At 38.7% G+C, this 23,408-nt stretch overlaps 1 protein-coding gene across 1 annotated transcript; it reads left to right on the plus strand.

Annotated features, from left to right (window-relative positions):
• The first annotated feature begins 167 nt into the window (after positions 1-167).
• LOC144649722 (membrane-bound transcription factor site-1 protease-like) lies at positions 168-18,090 on the plus strand. Its single transcript, XM_078509286.1, has 27 exons — positions 168-488; positions 2,673-2,824; positions 3,308-3,504; positions 3,860-3,887; positions 4,027-4,098; positions 5,031-5,079; positions 5,256-5,366; positions 6,058-6,167; positions 6,339-6,455; positions 6,670-6,737; positions 7,353-7,455; positions 7,556-7,632; positions 7,749-7,823; positions 8,126-8,226; positions 8,354-8,417; positions 9,989-10,085; positions 10,725-10,772; positions 11,134-11,178; positions 12,200-12,337; positions 12,442-12,518; positions 12,953-13,048; positions 13,461-13,576; positions 14,326-14,610; positions 15,108-15,326; positions 15,736-15,858; positions 16,213-16,388; positions 17,048-18,090. The coding sequence occupies exons 1-27, from the start codon at positions 308-310 to the stop codon at positions 17,306-17,308; spliced, it is 3,186 nt and encodes a 1,061-aa protein (XP_078365412.1). The 5' UTR covers positions 168-307; the 3' UTR covers positions 17,309-18,090.
• The last annotated feature ends 5,318 nt before the right edge of the window (positions 18,091-23,408 follow it).

A 23,408-nucleotide genomic window follows, 5' to 3' on the forward strand; every position in this document is an offset into this window, starting at 1 on the left:
AAAATCTGTTAATTACATATCTCGTGAAATCGTAGGTGTACCATAGCAATATCACTTTTCTTTATGAATGGTGCTCCACATTCTTCACAAGGTCGGTTTGTTTCCGTGCGCCGAGAAATTCAACCAATCACATCCGTCCTACACTGTCACATGACCAATTTCTGAAGCTCCGTACAATCATTATGTTTGTCTGTAGAAAGCGTTCATGGCCGATAGTTTCTACTTAAACTCCGGCTTCTTTTTTGCTTTATTCACTTCAGAAATGGACTGGCTTTAGCAGAAGATTAATGAGCATTTCTTTAGGTCAATGCCTTCCACTGGAAGTTCGCATGGCGGTCGAAGGCGACGCGTTTGGGTCGTGTTTTTGTTCGCATGTCTTCTTGTAAACTTGTCTGATGAAACACCGTTCGACTGTTCGCGGAATTCTACAGTTTCGGCCACTACGAGTGAATCTGTCTTCGATTTCAAGACCTCTGTTGTAGAAAATGGTGAGTGGATTCACTGAGTTGTTTTCAACGATTGTTTAAGTTTGTATACGACGTACGTTTCTGTCTTGATATAAAGCTCTAATCTAATATCTTTCTTTATACAATGTTAGCTACTTTGTGTATTTGACATGTTTGTAAAAGGCTTGATTTTTGTAAAGGAAAACATTTCATAATATACCAGTCGAAAGTTTTAATACTGATTTGTTTTTAAGGACACAAAAGTCCAATTTTATTACGACTAAGACGGTGTAATAATGGTTTTTTGTTTGCCATGTGTTGACGCTATAGATTGTCACACCAAAGTCAGCTTTCGTGATTTCTGTTGTTTGTGCTTCTAAAATACACCAAGCCAATGACGTTTTAACAAGTGTGGTTTTAGAATCGCGATCACGAAGAAACGATACTTTTCAATTGCGATAACTGATTATGCATTAACATCAGTCGCAGCAATAATTAGTTTGAATTGAAGTTGAATGAAAAGTCTAAAGCTAAGGCTTAAGCTTACCTGTACTCAAAATTATTTAACTGATTTGATGTTCGTTTCACTGAAAACGTAAACCTGGGGGTTAATCTCCAGGGTTGGTCTTTTAATTTGTTGAATCACCCCACATGGCATACTACTAAGCTGATTATGCGTGTAGGTTAATAATTTGTCCTCTAGACAAGGGATTTTTAATTTAGGGGCATGGCTGGGTTAGATGTACATACTATGTGAGCAGTGTTCCCTTTGATCTTGCTAAAAAGAAAGATCGAAGGGAACTCTACTCTACTCTACTTGAAATTTTTTTGTGTAAAGTCAATGCTTGTGAATGTCTAGTGAAGAGTACTACCGTAAATGATCAATTGAGCGCCGCAACCTAATTGGAGAATGGTGCTTTTTTAAGTAGCGGCGCTTAACTGATCATTTACGGTAGTTTAGAAAAGAACTGTTGTTGGTGACTGTCACCAAGATGATCAGACTTAATTATGAATTTCAAACTTAAAAACATATTTTGATCAACACTGCTGTGGCTTGTTTCGAAACATTTTTTCATTCTGCTTATACATGTAAGCCCTCCCAGATATACACTGTAAGCTCCTCCAGTTATAAGCCCACCCAAAAACCCCCTTACGAAGTTGTATGAGCTCAGGGCTTATAACCGAAATTTTATGGTACACAAACCACTGCTACTCTGGGTTCAAATTGCTAAAACACACCTGAGCTATATTTTCCCTTGATATACGTGTACCTTATTACATGATATTTTCGCGACGCGTTAATTTTGCGAATTTCGCGATTCCAAAAAAAATCGCGAAATTAAAGTGACGTGAACAATAATATGTGTTACGAACATAACATGATGCGAAAATTAAGTGAATCACAGGTCAATAATCAAGAAAGAATAAGTTTAGTACCACTGAAGGAAGGAATTTTGAATGTAAATGGGTGTTTTCGTCAATTGATTCAAAACAATACGGTAACTTATGTACAAGAATGACCTAATATTATTGTAGACTTTGTGAGAACTGCTTTGCTAATGTTATTGCCGAGTTTTAGTCCCGCCCTTGCTTTCTAGCTTGTTAATATTTGCGATATTGTTCCCTTGATGAAGTCGTTTTATTTAATTCAAGGGCATGTTAAATAATGTTGCCAAGGAAATTGTGTCTTACTCGAAAACACGAAAATAAAGTGATTCAATATACAAAAATTTTGCAAAATCACGAAATTTAAGTGTCGCGAAATATGCGCACCTTAAAATCGCGAAATTTTAAATAACGTGTCGCGAAAATTTCATGTAATAAGGTAGATAAAGATAGGGCTGCTGAAATGTCAGATTTTTTGAGAACTTACAAAGTAGTTACATTGTATTACACACTGTAGATGTTTGAAATAATGCACCATAAAGTTCCGAAAGTAACACTTGCTATTATACATGTACCCCCAACTGAAATGCTGTCTTCTATTGGACAAGAACAAATCATGTGATGCACCTTAAAACTATATTAAGGCCCAAGGGCATTAAAAAGGTTATTTGATGGGTGGTCCAGGGTGTTTAATAAAGTCCTGTAGCCAGAATTATTTTTGAGGTCATACCCAATGAAAAAATTCTTTCAAGTCAAATGTGAAAAACCGTAAAACAACTGTAATACGAGACAAATGCTCTAAATCAACATATCTAATCTGTAGTAATTTTCATTTTTCAGAATACATAGTTGTCTTCAATGGGTACTATAGCACATCAGCACGGGACGGGTATGTCATGGCAGCCCTTGATACATCTGCTGTTAACTCATGGAAGATCATTCCTCGGCATAATCCTGCCAGTGACTACCCTAGTGACTTTTCACTTGTTAAGGTATGGGTTCAGTTAAAAAGTAATAATTATAAAAAAATATATAAAAATTATATAAAAAAAAACTTGTAGTAGTGTTGGAAAATGCTGCCATCTAGTATATACATGTATGTGTGTACAACCCTCCAAGTTAAGACCATTTTAGTTGCCATGACAACTAAAATTTTGGAGCTGGCGACTTTATTGGAACTGAAGTCCCCAGCCTGGCGACTAAAATTGAGAAGAAGATTGAAAGCGTGAGCTTAGTTTAGCGACTAAAATATTTCACCGGAGACCAAACTTGAGCAGTCAGTGCCCAAATGGTCACTTACTGTAGGAAAAAAATAAACTTGGAGGGTTGGTGTACTATTTCCATTTTGTTGTCAATCTGCTATTCCATGACTTTTGCAGTACTGCATTTTAATTTTTTTTTATTGTATTTCAAAACAGTATCATCACAATGTACAGTACGTTAAATGACATTAAATAATTAAATGTAACTTTCAGTTGAAAGGAGATACAAGCAATGGTGTAGATGCATTGAAGCGACATCCTAAAGTTCGAAGTGTAACACCTCAAAAAAGAGTGGAGAGATTTCTCAAGAGTGTAGAAGTGAAAGAAAATGAATTTGACAAAGGAAAGGAGCCAGATGCTGATTGTGCTGAGCAGGATGTTGGGTGCTGGTCACAAGTTTGGAGTGCAAGGTAAATTTAAATGTACAAAATTAGTGACAAAGTCATTTCTTAGACAAGTGCCATTTGATGTAAAAATTATATTAATAATAAATCTGTACCTTTCTCTAGTTTACACTGTATGCATGTACATGATATGTACCTGTAGGCATGTAATGTAACACTACAGTTGTACATTAATGATTTGGATGCATCTGAAGTGTTGTCAAATTGGTTACAGTACATCCACCCCTCCACCCTGAAAAAAGGAACAAAAGGAAATTCAACTTTCTACAAATTGAGCTAAATATTATTTTTAATTAATTATAATGAACTATAATTATTACTATTACTATACTAATAATAAGTAATTTTATTATTTTCACAGAAGAACAACAAGATCAAGTCTTGCACTGGTGAGTTTTGATTTGTGTTTGCATGTTTGAACATGTTTTAAGGGAATTAAGGCTTCTCCAGTTTGATATTTATTATTGTAGTTACTCAGTATTTGTGGACTGTGGACTAACCATGATCTTTTACATTATTTTGTTCTAGAGTCATAACCTCTTTCAGCCTCAGCTTCGTCATAATCCTGGCCGCAGAATTCTCAGATCTGTTCCTAGACAGGTAGACTAAATTAAATTTTTAAACTATGTTTCTGGTTATACATGTATGTATGTACCTGTACATACATACATGTACATGTATATACATGACTGTACTCGCTATCTACAATGATTTTATATAATTCCTTCTTCTGCCACATGTACATTGTATATGTTGCAGTTAATTTTTATTATCAGTTAATTTTTTATTTTAACTAGTTAGTTTTTTCTAACTAGTTGATTTTTTTTAACTAGTTAAATAATGGGGTTAGGGTAAGGGTATCATATATTTAAAAAAATAGTGGTTCACCCAACGTTTCCTACGTGGCACAGTGGATAAGGGGTTGGACAGCAAATCCAGAGGTTGAGAGTTCAAATCCAGTGCGGGTTGGTAAAAAAAAAAAATAATAAATGATAGTACTTAGGGGAGGGGGATAAGAGCAGATACATGTAGTAGGGGAGGATTTGTAAGGATGGGGAGGGGGGGTATGAGATATCAAGGGAGGGGGGTGTTCTACTTTTTCTACTTATTAACCTAGAATAAAAAAAAAACTAGTTAGAAAAAAAACTAACTAGTGAAATAAAAAATTAACTGAGATCAAAAATTAACTGCAACATATACATGTACATGTAAGCTCAAGTTTAATTTACCTGATGGTGTTTTACATGTACGGGGCTGCAAATAATTTTTTTCCCTTAAAGTGACATGTGTCCAACTACTTCACCTTTCTTGAATTAAACAAAACAAAAGTGAGGTCGGACATCGTACACATGTATTAACTGTATTGGTGTTTGCACTGGAAAGCAAAAATAAAAAGTTGGAATTCACAGTTGGAATTTTAGCGGACATTGGCAAATTGTGGTCGGCCAGAGGCCGATGTCCAACTGTTATTTGCAGCCCTGCATGTGTATGTGTCTGTTTTTTCATGGAGGTAATTTTTGTTGTTTTTCCAGATTGTCCATGTTCTACAGGCTGATGTGCTATGGAGTATGGGTCATACAGGTACTAGAAAAAAATTATGGTTTTCAGTTATGTTCAAAATGGGAACTCTTTTGGCAATTGTATATTTCCTCAAAATGGCCATTACACAAGAAGTCTGTAATAATTTTCCTGCAACATGTATTGCTGTTTTGTAGTACTTTACAAAAAACTTAATTTTTGTGTTGATTCTCCTGAAGGTGATGGTGTGAAGGTAGCCATTTTTGACACTGGTTTGCCAAAGAATCATCCTCATTTTAGGAAGGTTATGGACAGGACTAACTGGACAGAGGAAAAGACACTGGATGATGGTAAGCATTTTTCAACTTATTTATAATATTTAATTATCAATTTGGCACTCATTGTACATGTAAGTTATAATTTTCTGTATTAGTTGGGAGAAAGAGAAGTCTACTGTTGCAGCAACAGTATTACAGTTAACTCCCTCTTAGCAGACACCTCTAAAAGATGGACACCTCCAAAAGACAGACACCTGGTGTTGGTCCCAAAGGTGTCTGTTTTCGAGTCATTTTGCTGTAACTAAACTCCCTATAAGATGGACTCCTCTCTAAGACAGACAGTTGGAGCCAGTCCCGAAGGTGACTGTTTTAGAGAGAGTTGACTGTACACATAATTAATGTAGGAAAAAAAAAATGCAAGAACATAGTTTCAAAGATTTACAATGTATGAACCTTAGTTCATTCTTTTTTTGAAAGATGCTGTACATGCACATTGTGACTGTTGAAATAGTGGAGGAAGTTTAATGAAAACAATTATACAATCACGTACATGTAATTGTGAAGAATTTAATAGAGACGGCTTAATTCATACATGTACGTTTGAGACTTTGAATTTCTGTAGTCACTGTCTTGCCACCAACACTTACAGTAATGACATTGTGTTTGCCAGCAGTGTACATGTACAGTGTATTTGTATTATGTAGTGATGACAAGAAGGTAGAAATGTGCTTCATGTTATAAATGCGACTGTTTATAATTGTAGGTCTTGGCCATGGTACCTTTGTTGCTGGTGTTGTTGCCAGTTCACGGGAGTGCCTTGGATTTGCTCCAGATGCAGAACTTCACATCTTCAGAGTGTTTACTAATAGCCAGGTATGGATTACAAGAAAAAACTTACCCGGTATTAGTCAAACAACATTTATAATCATCTGCAGGACTCTGGGCCTTCTAAAAGCTTTCACTAATTCCAGCATTCCCTGGAACCCAATAAGGAGCTAAAGCTTTTGTTCAATTTTTCATAACTGGATAATTTTTTCCCTGCAGGTGTCGTACACATCATGGTTTCTTGACGCTTTCAATTATGCTATCCTGAAAAAAGTGAATGTTCTGAATTTGAGTATTGGTGGACCTGATTTCATGGATCAGCCATTTGTTGACAAGGTGTGTGACTGTAAGCCCACTAAGGATTAATGTTAAGAATATCAGCTAAATTCAATGTTTACAGTACATGTAGGTTGTTTATGTAGAGTGTAGCTTTCTTGACATGTAACTTGATTATTAACACTGTTTCAATAACTAGCTAATCTATTCGACTAGTACTCCAGTTTATCTAGTGACTTAATACTGTATTTCTTTGGTTGTTTTGTTAATGTAGGTCTGGGAGCTTACTGCAAATGGTGTGGTGATGGTCTCAGCAATTGGTAATGATGGACCACTGTATGGGTAAGGAATGTTCAGTTTGAAACTTCATTTTAGTATCACTCATGATTGTACCTTGTTGAACTACATTACACAGTCATGTACACTGTATGGTGGTTCAATTTAAGCCTAAGAACAATTTGGTATTTCCTTTTGTTTTATGTTCATTTTCAAATACAACAGGCTCTGGTTACTCAAAGGATGGATAACACTATGCACTAGATAAATTACTATCCAGTGCATTAGCATAGAATGTTTACTCAGCACTTATCCACTGAATAGTTATTGAAGGTGGAACAACTGTATGCCCAAAATGCATTGCATTTTGAACTACACATGTATATTATCGAACTCTCCAGTGACGTCATCAGTCACTCTTACAACAGTTCGTACATGTTCCTCTGGATATTGGATAGTGGATAGCATTTTCCACGGTTTGAGCAACTGGGGCCAGAACGAAGAAAAAACAAACAAATTAAGCCAAGGGTTAAACTGAACCACAGTGTTTTTGTATTCAATGAATGCATTTCGAGTTTGCTACTTATGTACAATAACATGTTTACATGTACGTGTCTATTTGCACATTATGTATGTAGGCATGTGCCATGAGCTGATGTCTCATTTCTTTCTGAACTGTAGCACTTTGAACAACCCTGCTGATCAGATGGATGTTATTGGTGTTGGTGGTATCAACTTTGAAGATCACATTGCACGATTTTCCTCCAGAGGGATGACCACATGGGTAAGGCTTTGTCAGTTAACAAAAAACGCTTCTTATATTATCAGTCTTCCAGCAGGTATGACAAGTTAAATTTTTATTCTTTTTTTTTTTTGTCTTCCAGGAATTACCAGCTGGATACGGACGAGTCAAACCAGACGTTGTCACTTATGGTTCTGGAGTGCGGGGTTCTAGTCTCAAGTATGTGTTGTATCTTTAGAAGTGTTCAAGTGTACAGTAAATGACAGTCAATATTTGCTTGTCACTTGTTTGTGCCAACTTTAATGAAATGTGCTCTGTTTCTGTGCTTTTAACAGGGGTGGATGTCGTTCATTATCTGGCACCAGTGTTGCATCACCTGTAGTGGCTGGTGCAGTTTCTCTTTTGCTCAGGTAATTGTTGAAATTATTAATTAATTAATTAATTTAATAATTTAGTAAGTGTTAAGTGTTAGTCAGATGAATTGTATTGTTTGGTACAATTGTTGGACTAAAAAATGCTGTGCGCATGAATTAAGGAACTGATAATTTAACAAGCGCTTACAGTACTGTTTGAGATGTACAAGTACACACTGTAGTAATGGTCATTCTGAAAATGCTTCTGTTTTTTGTTGTTGTTTCATGAATGTTTTTGTGCAAATGCTCCTAAGTATCTTAGTGACTGACATGCATTTTGTGTCTTTGATCACTACTAGTGCTGTTCAACATCGTGGAAACACTGTAAACCCTGCCAGTGTCAAGCAAGCACTCATGGCTTCAGCTCGTCGCCTGCCTGGATTTAACATTTTTGAACAAGGTATGTACATTTGTACAATCCAAATAATGTTCCATGCTGGCTTTAAACGATTTAATTTACCTGTATGAATCAATTTACTACAGGCGTATGTACTAATCATTAATTAAACTGCTTTTTTGTTTAACAGGTCATGGTAAGCTTGATCTCATCAAAGCTTATCAAATCCTGAGTAACTACAAGCCCCAAGCCAGGTATTTTTTTCAGTACATGTTTTTAATCAGTAATTATATTTTAGGGAATAAAATTAGTCCTTGTACATACACATATATACACGTATATAGTGTAACCCTAAGACTACTGGTGCGCTCGTCTCCAGAGATCCACCTTGTGTACCACAAGTGTTGGATCACTGAGTTGGGAGAAATAAGAACTTTTATTTTTTTCCAAGAGGGCACGGTAACGAATCCTGCAATCTGATTGGTTATTAGCGCGGGCAAGATTCTCCTATCTCTGCCCACGGGCCACGGTAACGTACGCTTTCGTGAGTTTCAATTCGCGGCGAGACGAACGAACCCATGACAGTTTTGCTCTCCAAAATGATTTAAATCAATGTAGTTGCTCACCAACCGTTGTAAATTTGAAAGGGAAAATTAGCAGTGGAATTAAAGGCCTTGAAGTTCTCCAAAAGGCGAGTATTTATTCTCTTTAGTGACAAAATGAAGTTATAGTTTTATGGGCGTGGTTTGCCGATCGTTGTTTGTGCATTCGCACTGATTTTCACGCCATTGCGGTTAACTGCAAGTCGCCGGTTTACAGACTCGATTTATCCTTTCAAACACCTTGCTTCTCTGCTACTTTTCTCCAAAACCGAATACTGCTTATCGCCATTCAAGAAAATGAGATGCTTTATTAAAAAACAGTCAAATTAATTCTCGCAATATTGTGCCGTCACTGTGCAGGCGACCAAACTACACATTTCAGCTTCATTCAGTTTCACTTTCGCAAACTTTTTGTCAAAACAGAATACTGTGGGAATCAACACAGAGGTTTTTGACTCGTTAAATACAAATGTAAATAGCTAAGTGCTTTCCAGTCCGAAAAGTAAGTTTAATTAACTAAAGAACTCAAAAGCCGAAATGGAGTTAAAAGTGTTTCGCAACTCGCTGATTGCTCTGTTCTACATTGTGCTTTTCTATTATTTCAGATGCTTTTTTTTCTTTTTTTTCAGATAAGTCTTTGTAGGTTTTTTAGGTGTTTTTTAATCAAACACATTAAAGTAGGAAAAAAATAAATAAGTTATTTACCGGCTTAGGGTGGGTCCGTATAGTGAAAAACTGTGACCTCGGCCTTGAAAATGCTGCCCTCGGCCTGCGGCCTTGGGCAGCCTTTTCAAGACCTCGGTCACAGTTTTTCACTATACGGACCTCCCAGCCGGCAAATAACATATATTTCTCCCATTACCACCATGCCTTACACAGTGCTGACGAGTCCCAAAGAGGACAAAACAGCTGTCCATTGCTAGGCTGGTGTGTTACCTCAGTCTGGAGATGAGCAAAGTACACATACCTGAGCGTAGTGAGTCCAGTTCACTAATAAACATAATTATAAAATTAGTCCTATTAAAAATTGATGAGAACCCTCTAACTGTCAATTTTTATATATTTTTGTAAGTCTATTTTGGCTGTAGGGTAGCAGCAAGATGATTATAGCTGTTGTGTCTCACTTTAGTTTATTTCCTTGCAAGTTTTGGAAATCAGTTAATTCTGTGAATGTGTTTCTACAATGTTGTAAGATGAATGTTTTTTGTTGTTGTTTATGGCAGTTTGAGTCCAGCTTACATTGACTTGACTGAATGTCCTTACATGTGGCCATACTGCACACAGCCAATGTACTATAGTGGAATGCCAACCATTGTTAATGTAAGTACATGCACAGCAGCTGTCAATGCTTCTCCTCACTTAGCAGGCTCACCTTTGGGGGACACAGGCGGGTGCATGGCAAAGCCATAAGAGTGAATCAGGAAGCAAAGCAAGTTCTTGCGGCTTTGCCTCTCGCGTGTGGCCCAAAGGTGAGCCTGTTCACAGGCTTAGTTTTTAAATGAACAGCTTACATGCATCAACAGTGTTAACATGTGCCTTGTACATCAGATATCAGGGTAAAGTTCATTAATTTAAAGATTTCACATTGTTAGTTACTGAGATTTTTTTGCAAGATTTTGGACATAATTATAGTTTAAGACATGAAAGGAATCAAAAGACGTGATTGTAGATTCCACAGGTGCTGTACAAATGTATTAACTGAGATTTTGACCCTACAGATTGAAACAGATGTTCGTGCAATTGATTGGCATGCACCACTTACATATACACATACTTGTAAATCTACACTTCTCAAAAGTATTTCAGATTGGTCAGGTAATGAAAGAGAAAGCCTATAGTCATATAAAAAAAGCATCAAAATTAATCAAAAACTTTACAGGGGCACAATGATTAGGTCCTGGTTAAATGCTCAACGATCGATGCCTAACTAAACAGTAATTTTGTATGTTTCTCGAACAGATCACCATTTTAAACGGAATGGGAGTAACTGGACAAATCGAAGGAAAGGTACATGAAATTTCAGTAGTAGTTGTTCTTTTACATTTCTGTGTTCGGTTCTTGATGTTCTTTGTACTACAGAACTGTACATGTGCCTGTAATATAGAGATCAGGTTATGTACAATGAAAAGTTTCTGGACACACTAGCTATTGGTGTGGTTTCTCTGAAAACCTTAGCTGGGAATCAGTCCTTGACGAGCAAGTTACAACTGAACTTCAAAAAATCTACATGTATTAAAATTTATTTATTACTGTACTAAAAATGAAAACGTGTCTCTGTCAGGCACAAGAGTTTCTCGGGATCCTCACTTTGACTTCGGTTTTATTAATAAATATGAGTAAATTTTACAATTGTATCTTTTCAACACAGCCAACATGGCACCCATATCTGCCCCAGAATGGAGACTACATTCAGGTAAGGTTATGACTTGTGATAATTACTATACTGGAAATAAGCGCTGATATCATTTATAGTTTATATGTGAGTGACAACCAAATTATGGTCAGCCTCAATGTTTGGTATTATACTTGGTGTTGCTGAAGTAACTACATGTGGCTGCAGCCCATTGTGTTTGATAATAGTCAAAAAGGCACAATTCATTGCCTTACTTTGCATCTTTGGCTGCATAGAGAAATGTTGTTAGTGTGTCGCTATCTTGGTTTGTTTATTAATAATATTCCGAGACGAAGCACACCAACATGTTTGTAATGCAAATTTAACCATAACGTTATACCATTATCGTAACATGTATACCCGTCATACGTTTTTTGTCGTACATACATAAATGTCTTTCTATGCACGCATTTACACATTAATTTTTTGCATTGTATAAATTACGTTCAAATAAAACAAAAATTTAGTTTTCCTAGAGTAGAAAAATACCAAAAAAGTAATTATAATAGAGCGACTTTCAAATGAGCGTCGTAAAACTGAAAACAAAGCAATCTCGCTGGCCGATGTCAAAGGACACAGACATCCAGTGAACCCATCAAATATCGAAGCAGATGCATGTTGATGTTGCTGACGCAAAGCGCGGGAAAACACGTGTGAGCCAGTCACGATTGGTTTTGCTTTTTTTCTGATTGGTTAGAAACCATAACATGATAATGCAAAACCAAAGCAAATGCGAATTACTTCTCGATGCTCAAGTGAAAACCGTCCTAAATAAAAAAAAGAATGATTTAGGTTAGGGAACATTGAGATAGATTACGAACTTGTGAACAAAATTTTGCCAAACGTAAGGCGAAATTTTGACGGTTTTTTGCCAACCATCCAACGTAACTACGGGTGAGAAAAGTTTCTTGAACTGAATGGGCTACAACAACTTCTTAGTTACGCGCACGTGGAAAAGCTGTCAAATACTCTAACGTACATTCACAGCCACGTACGTTGTGCCTCGGTAATAAAAGCCAGCTGTTTTTTTTTTTTTTATCAGGTTAGCTTTTCGTATTCATCTGTTTTGTGGCCGTGGTCTGGATACCTTGCCGTGGTTATCACGGCCGCAAAGAAGGCGGAATCATGGGAAGGCATCGCGCAAGGTCACGTGTCACTTACTGTTCTGTCGCCACCACAGGTACGTTAATTGCTATCAGTTGTTTGGCCTCTTTCTTTACTTTGTATCACCGCTGCGCAGACGTTTGTCATTTCTTTGCCTTAATATTGCTTTTTGAACTGCAGGAATTTGACATAGAGCCAAGGCGATCCACCATCAAACTTCCAGTTCGTGTCAAAGTGATACCCACGCCACCAAGAAGGTTAGTAAATTTTACAACAATTAACCAGCGCAAAGCTTTACCAAGAAATCGGTGCAGTCCTGAAAGTTGCTTTAAAAATTTAGATGACTCTTTTAAAGGTTTGTTTCACATACTTTGTACACGGCCCTAGAACTAATTCCTTGAAATGTGAAACAACAACAGTCTTGTAAAGTGTGCGTAGGGCTAGTGGCAGTATTAGGTTGAAGCAACTAGGAGTACATGTATTTCTACCCCTCCCTGGATGGGAGGCTAGTTCATTGCAGGGTTGCCTGCAACATTTGTACGTATGCACCTGGGTTAAAAGAGGTACCGCAAGAGTACTTTTTAAGTTAGATTATTGCCAACATTAAAAAAAAACTTATACTGGCCATAGCACTTGAATTCATGGTTGAACTCATTTTCGAAACTTACTGTTTTTTTCCTCCTATTTCCAGCAAACGCTTGCTTTGGGATCAGTTTCACAACCTTCGCTATCCGTCCGGATATTTTCCCCGAGACAACTTGAAAATGAGGAACGACCCATTAGATTGGTAAGTGTTGTTTAGGGCGTGGTGGGGGTTGGGAGGGAGAGAGACGTCGAGGAGTTGAAAGGGGGCGAGTAAATTCAGGTTACTGTAGCAAAGTTACATTTATCTTAAATTCGACTTGCCTTTTGCCATAAGCCTGTGCTGGCTGGGAAGCATATGTCTTAGAGAAAGGGAAAGTTCAAAAGCAGTGTATTTCATTGTTATAAGAGATATCTTTTATTTTACGTAAATTTCTACATGTACATGTAAGCTGCTTGTGCTAAGTGCCGATCTATAAAAATGTAAGGAACATCTTTTCGATTCTTCGTGACTTGAGGTGTTTGGGTACGTTTTAGGAGTTGCAGTTGTGTTTAATGCTTTGTAGATAAACAAAGTAAAGACATCTTTTAATACTTTGTGGTTTGATCGTTTTCAGGAATGGCGATCACATTCACACCAACTTCAAGGATATGTACATGCATCTCCGGAATGCAGGTTATTTTGTGGAAGTTCTCGGATCTCCATTCACGTGTTTCGATGCTTCAAAATACAGTAAGTCTATTTTCTATCCTTGCCAATTCAAGTCAAGCGTTCGTACGTGTAGCTCATGGGAGTTGACGGTAATGTGAATTATGGCTGGTCTGACGCGACGTTTCGTTCCGGCCAACGTATTCATCAGAGACCTTTCTGTAGCTAGGGTTTGTCTCCTCTATGTGCGCAGATAGATCATCTTTTCACTCCAGGCTGATGATAAGAAACTTCGTTAGGAGGTCCGAGGTAATTTTAGGAAATTAACGCGCATTTAAGTCGCGCCAGTTTTTGTTAACGTTGATTTCCGCGCCGTTAATTAAGTGGAGCGTTTATTTCAACGACCTTAATTCCATCATTTTTGCCCTAATTTCTCGATACAGTCCAGACGTTCTTGACTCCTAGGAAAAAGCATTATTTCTTCAGGGAGGAAATCTGCTGGTATCACTGAAACTGTCAAGAACGCTCGAGGCGTTCCGATTCCATCGCTTTACCCATACGTTTAGAACTATGCGCCTAGTGTCGAAATAAACTTGTTCTAGTTGTCTCAACAAAATTTTAATTTTTGGGTTCGTCGCGTTACTTTTCTTCATTTTGAAATGTTACCCCATCTATCGCGTTAATTTCCTTTATTGGGAAGTAGTTTTTCCTTCAATTCGCGTAAATTTAAGTCGCGTTTATTTCAAATACTTTAATAAACACATGCGTTAATTTCCTATAATAGGGTAATTTGTATTAGTACAATAACACTAAATTGTTTCAAATTCTTTCAGGCACACTGCTTCTTGTCGACAGCGAAGAAGAATACTTTGCTGAAGAAGTAACCAAGCTGAGAGAAGACGTGGAAGAGAAAGGTCTGTCAGTGATTGTAGTGGGTGACTGGTTTAATGTTCCCGTCATGAGGAAGATCAAATTTTATGATGAAAACACAAGGCAGTGGTGGATGCCTGACACTGGAGGAGTGAATGTACCAGCTATTAACTCACTGCTGTCTCACTGGAACATGGCCTTCAGTGATCAGGTGTACGAGGGGGAGTTCACCATTGGAGATAATAAAGGTATTAACGGCTAGTGCATTGGCGCTCTTGCTTGCGTGACTATTGTAAATGTTGGTGTCACGCAACACTCATAGAAACCTTGAAAAGATTCATGAGGTTCTGACTCGGACGATCAGGCCTTATAATAAACTACTCAGATTAAAGCCGTTGAACAGTACTTTCTGTTGTGCTGTTTGTTATGCTGTACAAGGTGTACAAAGTCTGAATGTATCCCTGGAGTGTGACAATTCAAAAGAAAGCTATTGAGCAGTAGTTTCATGCCGTACTGTTAGGCTTTAGGAGGTGGATCCAACTTTTAACTCTCATGAAACCCTACATATAGTGTATAACTATTGAAATCAAAGCTATGCCGTGTGCTACTTTTATTCATCATATTTTGGAAGTGAAATCTGAGGCTTCGTTTTTCATTTTATGGCACCCTTGAAGACTGTGGGAAAGTTAAAACGAAGCAGTCTACAATTAGACTGTTTTCATCTATTGTAATTTTCTCATTGCAGTCCTGTACTCATCCGGGACAAGCATAGCCTCGTTTCCATCAGACGGTCTGGTTATAAAACAGAAGCTGAATCATCAGGGAAACGAGGTTGTAACGGGGGAGACTAAGATCGAGGAGGACGTTGCAGTCCTGGGACTTTATCAGGTACCAGGTCCCACGAGCGGAAGAATCGTTCTGTATGGTGACTCGAATTGCCTTGACAATGCACACATGGAAAAAGGTACTGCTTTTACGCAGTTGTGTAAAGCGTTTATTTATTTTGCTGGGGTGTTACGTTATGTTCACTTAACATCTCGTCTGAGTAAGTCGGTTTTACAAGAACCTAGTTTGCGACCTTGTTCACGACGATTTTCTCAAAGGGTTAGAGTGTCCAACCTGTATCTGGAGGGTCATCTGTTTGACTCCCGTTGGGGGCTCAGAATTTTCAATTTCTGAGTAAATTCGACTTGAGTTCACATATTCACTTACGACTTATTTATTTCATCCAAGCCACCATTCCACTTAACATTTACTGGTTTCAGTTTACATGACGAGTAGGTCGTGATCATTATACATGAAGCATTTGGAAGTCAAAGATAGATGATAAATTTACAAAACTCTTGGAATGAATTATTTCATTTTATTCACAGACTGTTTCTGGCTGCTGGACCTGCTGCTAGACTTCACTTCGAATCATGTCATGTCTCCAGTACTAAAGGACTTGAACAGTGGTCCCCCCAAGCCTTCTGAATCAGTACCAGAGAGAATGGATGGTGAGTCTGTTGGCATTCCTACCTATGTAACAAAACCAAAACGCGCTTTTCAAGTTGGCAACGAAAAGAAAAACAATGAGCACATTGTCATGCAAGATGGTAGAGTAAATGATGATAACATATACACTGATTCTTGGATTGAAATGGTTCCCCCGAGGTGAAATAGCATAAACTTGCCAAACAGAAAAGTGGACAAAATATTTTTTAAAAATAAACGCAGAGAACGTGTTTCATTTTGTACGTACAGTTAATGAAATAAACCAAGAATTATTTGCCCTGCTAAGGACATAAACTGTTAAGATATCTTCTCAGTTCGCTTCTTTTAATTCCTGGCTTTCCTTTGATACTTTGCAGGAAATCACCTTCACAAATACTCAAAAGTGCTGGACCCCACCCAACTTGGGGCCATCGAGACGGTCCCTTTACCAGAGTGTCCTGCGCAGGCGTGGAGCAAACCAGATCCCCTCAATATAACGGCCCCAGAGAACCTCCACAAGCAAAGATGGCTTCTATCAGTTAATTTAGATCAGGTAGGCGAACTCTACCTTAACAGTATGACACGGCAGAATGCCCTGGAACTAGCGACTCCCGGATTATAGCGATCAGATTTAAAGGTTGTTATAAAATCATGAAAGAAGCGATCATCTGAAACAAAGAAACAATACTCGGTTATAGCGACTCTAAGGTCGATCTTCGTTAAATAAATTATGTAAAATGCAAATGAAACTTCGTGGGCGAACTCGTAAATAACCTGTTAGAAATTCCATCAAGTAAATCGCCTATATGACTGTTGTTGCGGTTGCTTGTTTATTTTTTTTTTTAAAAAAAGCTTTTTTTTTTTATGGCTCTGGCCTGTGGGTGCCACAGGCAACCTACTTTTCTTATTGGGCGACTTGTATAACTTTGCTATCATAAAAGCTTTCAAGAGATGGGCACCCAAGATATCTTACATAAAAACCTTCAGGCACCCGGAATTATTATTCTAAGAGCACTGTTCTTTTTGGAAAAAAAAGTTTTTAGACCGACACTTAAGGCACCCAAAAGTAGCGAGTCCCCCGAAGTTTACTCCAGATTAAGGATGCTAAAACCTGAGGTAACGACTAGCGGTGCATTCCGAACTTAACGGAAACATTTACGTGCAACAAATTGAATATCAAATTGACTTTCCAATATTTATTCTGTTCCTTAGTTACCCGTGATCGTGCCGCGTCACGTGCAGCGAGTGGCTCCATACCCGGATGTGGCGGATTCGGACCCGGATGAACTCCCTGCAGTACACATGAGTGTCATGTCCACCCTACCCATGTACGTGGTGTTGTTCTCAGCGCTGGTTGTTATTTATTGTGCTGTCTTGTCTTGTCGAGCTCATCGAAAACCACGGACTAAAAAAGGCAAAACCCCCAAGGCACAGCGGTTGGCTATGCCCCGAACAAAACTCCCATACGTTTGACATGAAAGGAGCAATAGTTCTTGTTAAATTTATGTTCTAGGGAACATAAGTTACCATTGAGTGGTGCCTAGGGTTTTGCGGTGTGGGACATATGCGCCCATGGGGCTCACAGCTACAGTTTGCTGATGACCCTACCCGCCTGAGGACCTACAAGAGGAGACAGGGGCTCCGCCAGGGAACATCTTACACAGATGCGGATTAAGAGCCCGAAAGACTGGAACTCGAGGATATTCCAGTCATCATATGCAGCGCCGGTCGCTGCACAGTTCTGGACGTCAAAGAACTCTAGATGTCCGCACTGAATGAATGAAATGATTTGTATTAAAGTTTTATGGGAAATGTGCGCGAGAGACCAGGGCTGAAAGCCGGATTGAAATGGTCACAGTGTTTGCTTGTTTTCTTGTAAAGAAACGTGAAGGTTTGTTACGGTTTTTTAAGCGAGTGATGAAAAGTGATGGCAGTGTATGACAAGCCATTTGACAAAATAAGACAAAATAATTTAAAAAATAATAAAAAGAACTATTGACGAATAGATGTAAGAGGTGAAAGTTGAATTCAAATATCGTGTTTTATTCAGTCTGAAGAATTGTTAATTCTCGTTTTACGTCACAGCGAACGTGACCATTCTATTTGAAAAGCTAAGCAAGGTACAGGGTCGAAGTTCATCCACAAGAAAAATTAAAGATATATCTACGGTGTATATTACACAAACAGAAAAAATTATGACGATAGGAAGGCGAAAACCTTTATGACGGTAATAAATAAAAGAAAAACTTGGAAAATATCGTATTTGTTATCGTCATTGTGAGGTAGTCCAGGCGACATTGCTCGGGTTCAGCCTCGTCCCCAGGCCAGTCTGCGCTATGCGAGTGTGTGAATGAGGCTTGGAGCCGAGCTTGACGGGTGACGTCACAACCCAACTCGCCGGGGACGAGTGGGAACGAGGCCGCCTCGCGCATAGATGGACTTTCCTCGGCTATGGGGACTTTGTTCAAGGTCTGATGGGCTTTCCTTTGTTCTGATAGACTTCCATCCCGGCCGAGCAGACGTACTTTCATGTCGGTAGGGCAGACCCTGTCGTCGGTCTGCTAGTGTGACATCCTAGTCAGGTTGAATTCCTCACGGCTCGGTCAGGTGGTGTTTCCCTCTCGCTGGGTGGTCTTTGCACCCGGTCTGTTAGACTTTTCCCTTAATAAGATGTATTTTCCTTTCGGTCAGGTGCGTATGACTCCCCCCCCCCCCCCCCCTTTGATTGTTGGTCTTTGCAGTAGGTCTGGTAGTCATTCGTTGATCTATCTATATCAGTTGCTAATAGCGCGTTTCCACAAGTGAGAGGGGCGGAGGGAGGGAGCACCCCCCCGAGAGAGAGCGCGCGGATGTCAGTGGTGGACCAGCGGCCCGATCCACACCTCACTGGTGAATTGGCCTTCGTGTATTAAACCCTCCTGTCTAGTCTGTGGAGATTCTTTCTTTTTGTACCCTATGTCCACTTCAGTGGCATATGGGCTTTCGAGCTTTCATTCTTTGATATTTTGCAGTATTATTTACTTTGACTTTGACAGCTTTAATCAAAGACAAATATTGTTTGCTGTTTGTTAGTTTCTAACCTTTATTTGCAGTTAAATTAAATTTGTTCTGGTTAGGCAGCATAAACGCACGGAGCAAAAAATCGCGACTGAAAGGAATAAACTCTTGCTAAAGCTTTCGTAACTGATTTATTTTTCTTGCCTGTCCTTTTTCTACGTTGCATGGGATCCATTGGGATCCGTGGACAAGTTAATTAATATCGTATCTCCTTTGAGAGGTGCTTTGAGTTTGACAAATTAAAAATATCATTATTGAACTTTTAAAAATGGTGTTGCCAGATGTTATACGAGTGATTCTACATTTATAATAGCATTCGTCACGATTCCAATAAGTGTAAAGCTACGTTTGCACATTAAACGAAGCAAAAAACAAATTGTTTATCGAAGAAAGAACATCAAAATTAACTTTCCAACATATCGCTTATTCTTCTAGTTACCGAGGAATAATTGCTCTTCATGAAAATTCAAAGAAACAAACGTTTTCTGTCACAAAAGTATACATCCTTAGAGAGAAGCAACATAGTGAGTGGTCCCCATATTAATCAAACATCCGACTTTTTATTCTCTTTTAAACAAAAATGTGGATTTTAATTATTTCCAGCGTATTTAAAATACAATTTTCATCTGCGCAGTGCATTTTGTATTGAGTTTCAGCTGGGTGAACACGAAAATAACTTCATCTGTGTAGGGTCGACATTGCTGACGCCGAGGGTTTTCAAAGTCTAAACTAGACTGTATGATCATGTATTCGTTTCCTTTATGGCTCTATGTATTAGCAACATTCATGGTGAAACATTCCCAGCAGATCGGTAGGTGGATACTTTCCGAAATATTACTTCTTATTGCACGCCAGTGAAGTCCGATAACTAAATTAAAACACCTACCACTCTCGGTAGCTCACGATGTAATGTAGTTTTTTTTTTTTTTCAGTGAAATGAAAATAGTTTTTTTGGTTATTTTGTTTTGATCTATCTTCTAAGTCGTGAAAAAAAGAAAGTAACTCTGCCTTCAGAGAAGATTGCAGGCGAAGCCAAAAATGGTAAAAAGAGTGCCGAATTAAAGTGCAGTGGAAGTACGTAGTTATGTAGACTGGCAGCTTGCGGTGTGGTTCTCACACTTAACTATGAAATTTGAAATCATTGAGTTTCGATAATTCGGAGTTTTCCTTGTGCCCATCAATTAGAATGAGTACATTATTCTTAGCCGAGATTATAACAAAAAGCAAGAGAAAGCAAGAGAAAGTTGCAAAGTGGCTCAGGCGAAGTGGCGAAGGATATATTTCTGTAGCATTAAGCTTATCGCAAGCAGCTAGGAGTATTTCTACTCCGTCCCTGGATGGGATGCTAGTCCATCGCAGGGTTACCCCCCAGCGTTAGTTCGCCGGTACCCTGGATTATGAGAGTAAAGTGCCTTGCCTATAAGGACACATTCAACATAGTGACCCCAGAAAGGGATCGAACCCGGACCGCTCGTTTGCGAGTCCAGCCCGTTCACTGTTAGGGCACCGCGCCTCTCATGTATTACGTGTAGTTTACTAGAAGACTTTACCATGATTTAATTTGATTTCTGTTAGAGAGGAAGTTTGCGATCACTATAACGTTTACTGGGATATCTTGGAGTGATCAGTACCAAGATGGCGTTAATCAAACTGCTGTGGACATGCTAATCCGCGGCCCTCTGCAAGCAGACAACGCAGGAATAAGACAGGAGGTATGTTCACTGAAAAGGGTCACTGAGACTGCGATTACGGGAGCAAAACTACATTCAGTTCGAAAGAATTTAATTCCAAAGGGGTCTGATAAAGTTACCATCTGGTCGTAGGATAACTGAAAAGCTAGGCCCGGTAAAAAGCTTGTGGAAATTAAATATAACATAACTGAGATTGACGCTTTATAGTAAGTTTAAATCCAAGTTGTAGCCCTGGGGATAGACCAATAAATAGGTGGATTAAAATCGACACAGGTGTATTAAAATCGTAAACGCTTAACCCTATGTAAACTTCCAGAATATTTAAAGGAGAAGTTCACTCCAGAATAGCCATTTATTTTCTTTACGCTAATAAAACGTTTACACAAAGATATGTTATTCACCAAAATTTCAGCCTCCAACGTGCGCTTTAACCCTACGAAATCTTTCCCAAAACTCGACAACTGAACGCCGCCATCTTGGAGCTGGTATTGTATGCGTGACGTCAAAGAGCTCAGCCTGAAGTTTAGCGAGGAAATATATAGTACTCGAAACTCCTTGTTTCTTCGTAGTGGCTTTTGTTTGTCAAAATGCCTGTTTGTGCAGCTCCATTTTGCTCAAACAGCGCTCCAAAAAAAATTAAAAAAGGAGTTTTGTCAATAAAAATTTTCCCGCCAAACTTAAGGCTGCCGACATCTTGGATTTCTAAATTTTTTCCAAAATGCCAGAAAACCACCCAAAACTACTACAAAGTGCACAAAATCAATAAAAATGTGCTTTAAAAACCGTAAAAAGGTAAAAATTAATTGCATTTTAGTTAATTTTCATGAATAGAAACACGAAAATTACAAATTTGGGAAAACATGCCTATCAAAATGCCGTTGCCATGGTAATGTCAAGTTCCTGACACAACATACTGTCCTACAAAATTATTGCCATTTAAATTTGAGATAAACTTACAAAGTTTGGCAGGGTTTGGTTGAATCTGAAGTAGGCAGCAGCGGGGCCCAAGACCCCCCCCCCCCCCGGCTGAATAGGGTAAGCGCCTGGACCCAAATGGAGGGAAAAACCGTAGGGCCGGGGTATTATTCACTATAGATTGATCAGAACTTAGTAAGAATTAAACCCACTTAACTTTACTATTTACAGCTTAAAGGCGTGGAATTCATTGCCTAATGTGAGGGGCCAGTTTATAACTGCATGAAATTTACGGTGTTCAACATTTTTTCTTTAGCTTGAGAACGCTTTCAGAGGACAATCAGATTTTATGAGGTATCAATCGTTGTTTTACGGTAGATTGTGGAATGACCGTGGTAAAGTGAGAACCAATCGTAACGGGCTCGTTTTTGGAGACGCTCTATCCAATTCCACGGATCCTTTGGTTACACTACTGCGTGTCCTTAAGGACGGGAAGCTAGGAACTCTGCCTGTGGACAATAACACTCTAGAATTGGCGGAATACGTTTCAGGTAATGAAAAGTTCAACTTTTACAGTGTTTTGGTGCATACACTACATACACTTCATACATACACTCTACGTAAAGCAAGCGACAACAGCAAAGGCAACAAGAACGTCGCAAAACTAAAAGGTTCAATAGTATAGGGCTCAGCACGTGCGTTATAAATTGTTTGTTGCTGTAGTAGCTAGTGACGTCATGAAAATAACCACATTATATTCACCAATCATTGGGCATCAATTTGATACCATTATTGCAGCATCAACTGATAAGTATTTGTAGTACTGACCCGTCCGGCATAGTATAAGAGCTGGAAAGTGCTGGAAACCGTTACCAGCCACCATAAGGGTTTCTCGCCGGGTTTTAAGCTTTTCCCTAACAACCATGCAACACTTCCAAGTTCTAATTCGATCGGGAATCTGAGGGCCACAACCATGCATTATCCGCGCAACCATGTATCATCCTCCCGTACGCGTATCATTGCAAGATTGTTAAGCCGGGATAATATTGTCTTCGTCGCCATGGTTTCTTAAGCCGCCTTTAGTAAGTTGTTTACGTGTGAGGCGACTGTGTGAGGCACTTTTCGGCGCGCGCCTGCGAAGTTTAAAACAAAACTACCGCAATTATAGTAAATAGTGGAATACAATATTTTCTAGATACTTAAGAGGACATTTGCTGAGAACCAGCCTGAGTAATATTGTAAAACGTAAATGTCGGTGTTGTAAAATTAGCATCATAATCGAGATCCATATATTGGATGATTAAAAACTACACTTTAAATAAAGCAGCTGACTTTAATCCTATGAACAAAATTAAAGAAATGATCATTACGTACCGATTGCCTAACATTTCACTAAATGTTTGTTATAATATGGTGTCTAATTATTTACTTTGTAATCTAAAATCTGGTCTAGGCTACAGCGACTAGTTTGTTTTTAAAAGCTACGTACCAGATTTGAATTAAAGAGTTTTCATGTTTATATTAAAACCATTTTCCTTTTTTTATTTTACCCAGGCTACAGTTTCGGTTCGTGGGAAACCATTTTTGGAGCATGCTCAATAAAGTGCTGTTTCAAGAATGGAAGTATCACGCAGAATCGTACATGCTCAGCTAAAATCAGCAGCTCCTGTTCAGGGATCCTTTTGAAGCGAGAGTTAAGCTGTGTGGACTTCTGTAAGGACTGTAGAGATGGTAAATTGATTTCCTTCTTTATTAAAGAAAATAGCATAGCCTGTGTATCAGTAATGTCCTTTCTCAGAGCATTCGGGAGCATCAAAGGGAGGCGCTTACAATAAGCTTGGGGCACGCAGCTTGGGCGCGTGAAGGAGCAATAAGTAAATTGATTTCGCACCCCTAGTTTTTATGGGGCT

Source organism: Oculina patagonica, chromosome 4, assembly GCF_052425735.1.
Source record: "Oculina patagonica isolate OP01 chromosome 4, crgOcupat, whole genome shotgun sequence".
In the NCBI taxonomy this organism is placed as follows: Eukaryota; Metazoa; Cnidaria; class Anthozoa; order Scleractinia; family Oculinidae; genus Oculina; species Oculina patagonica.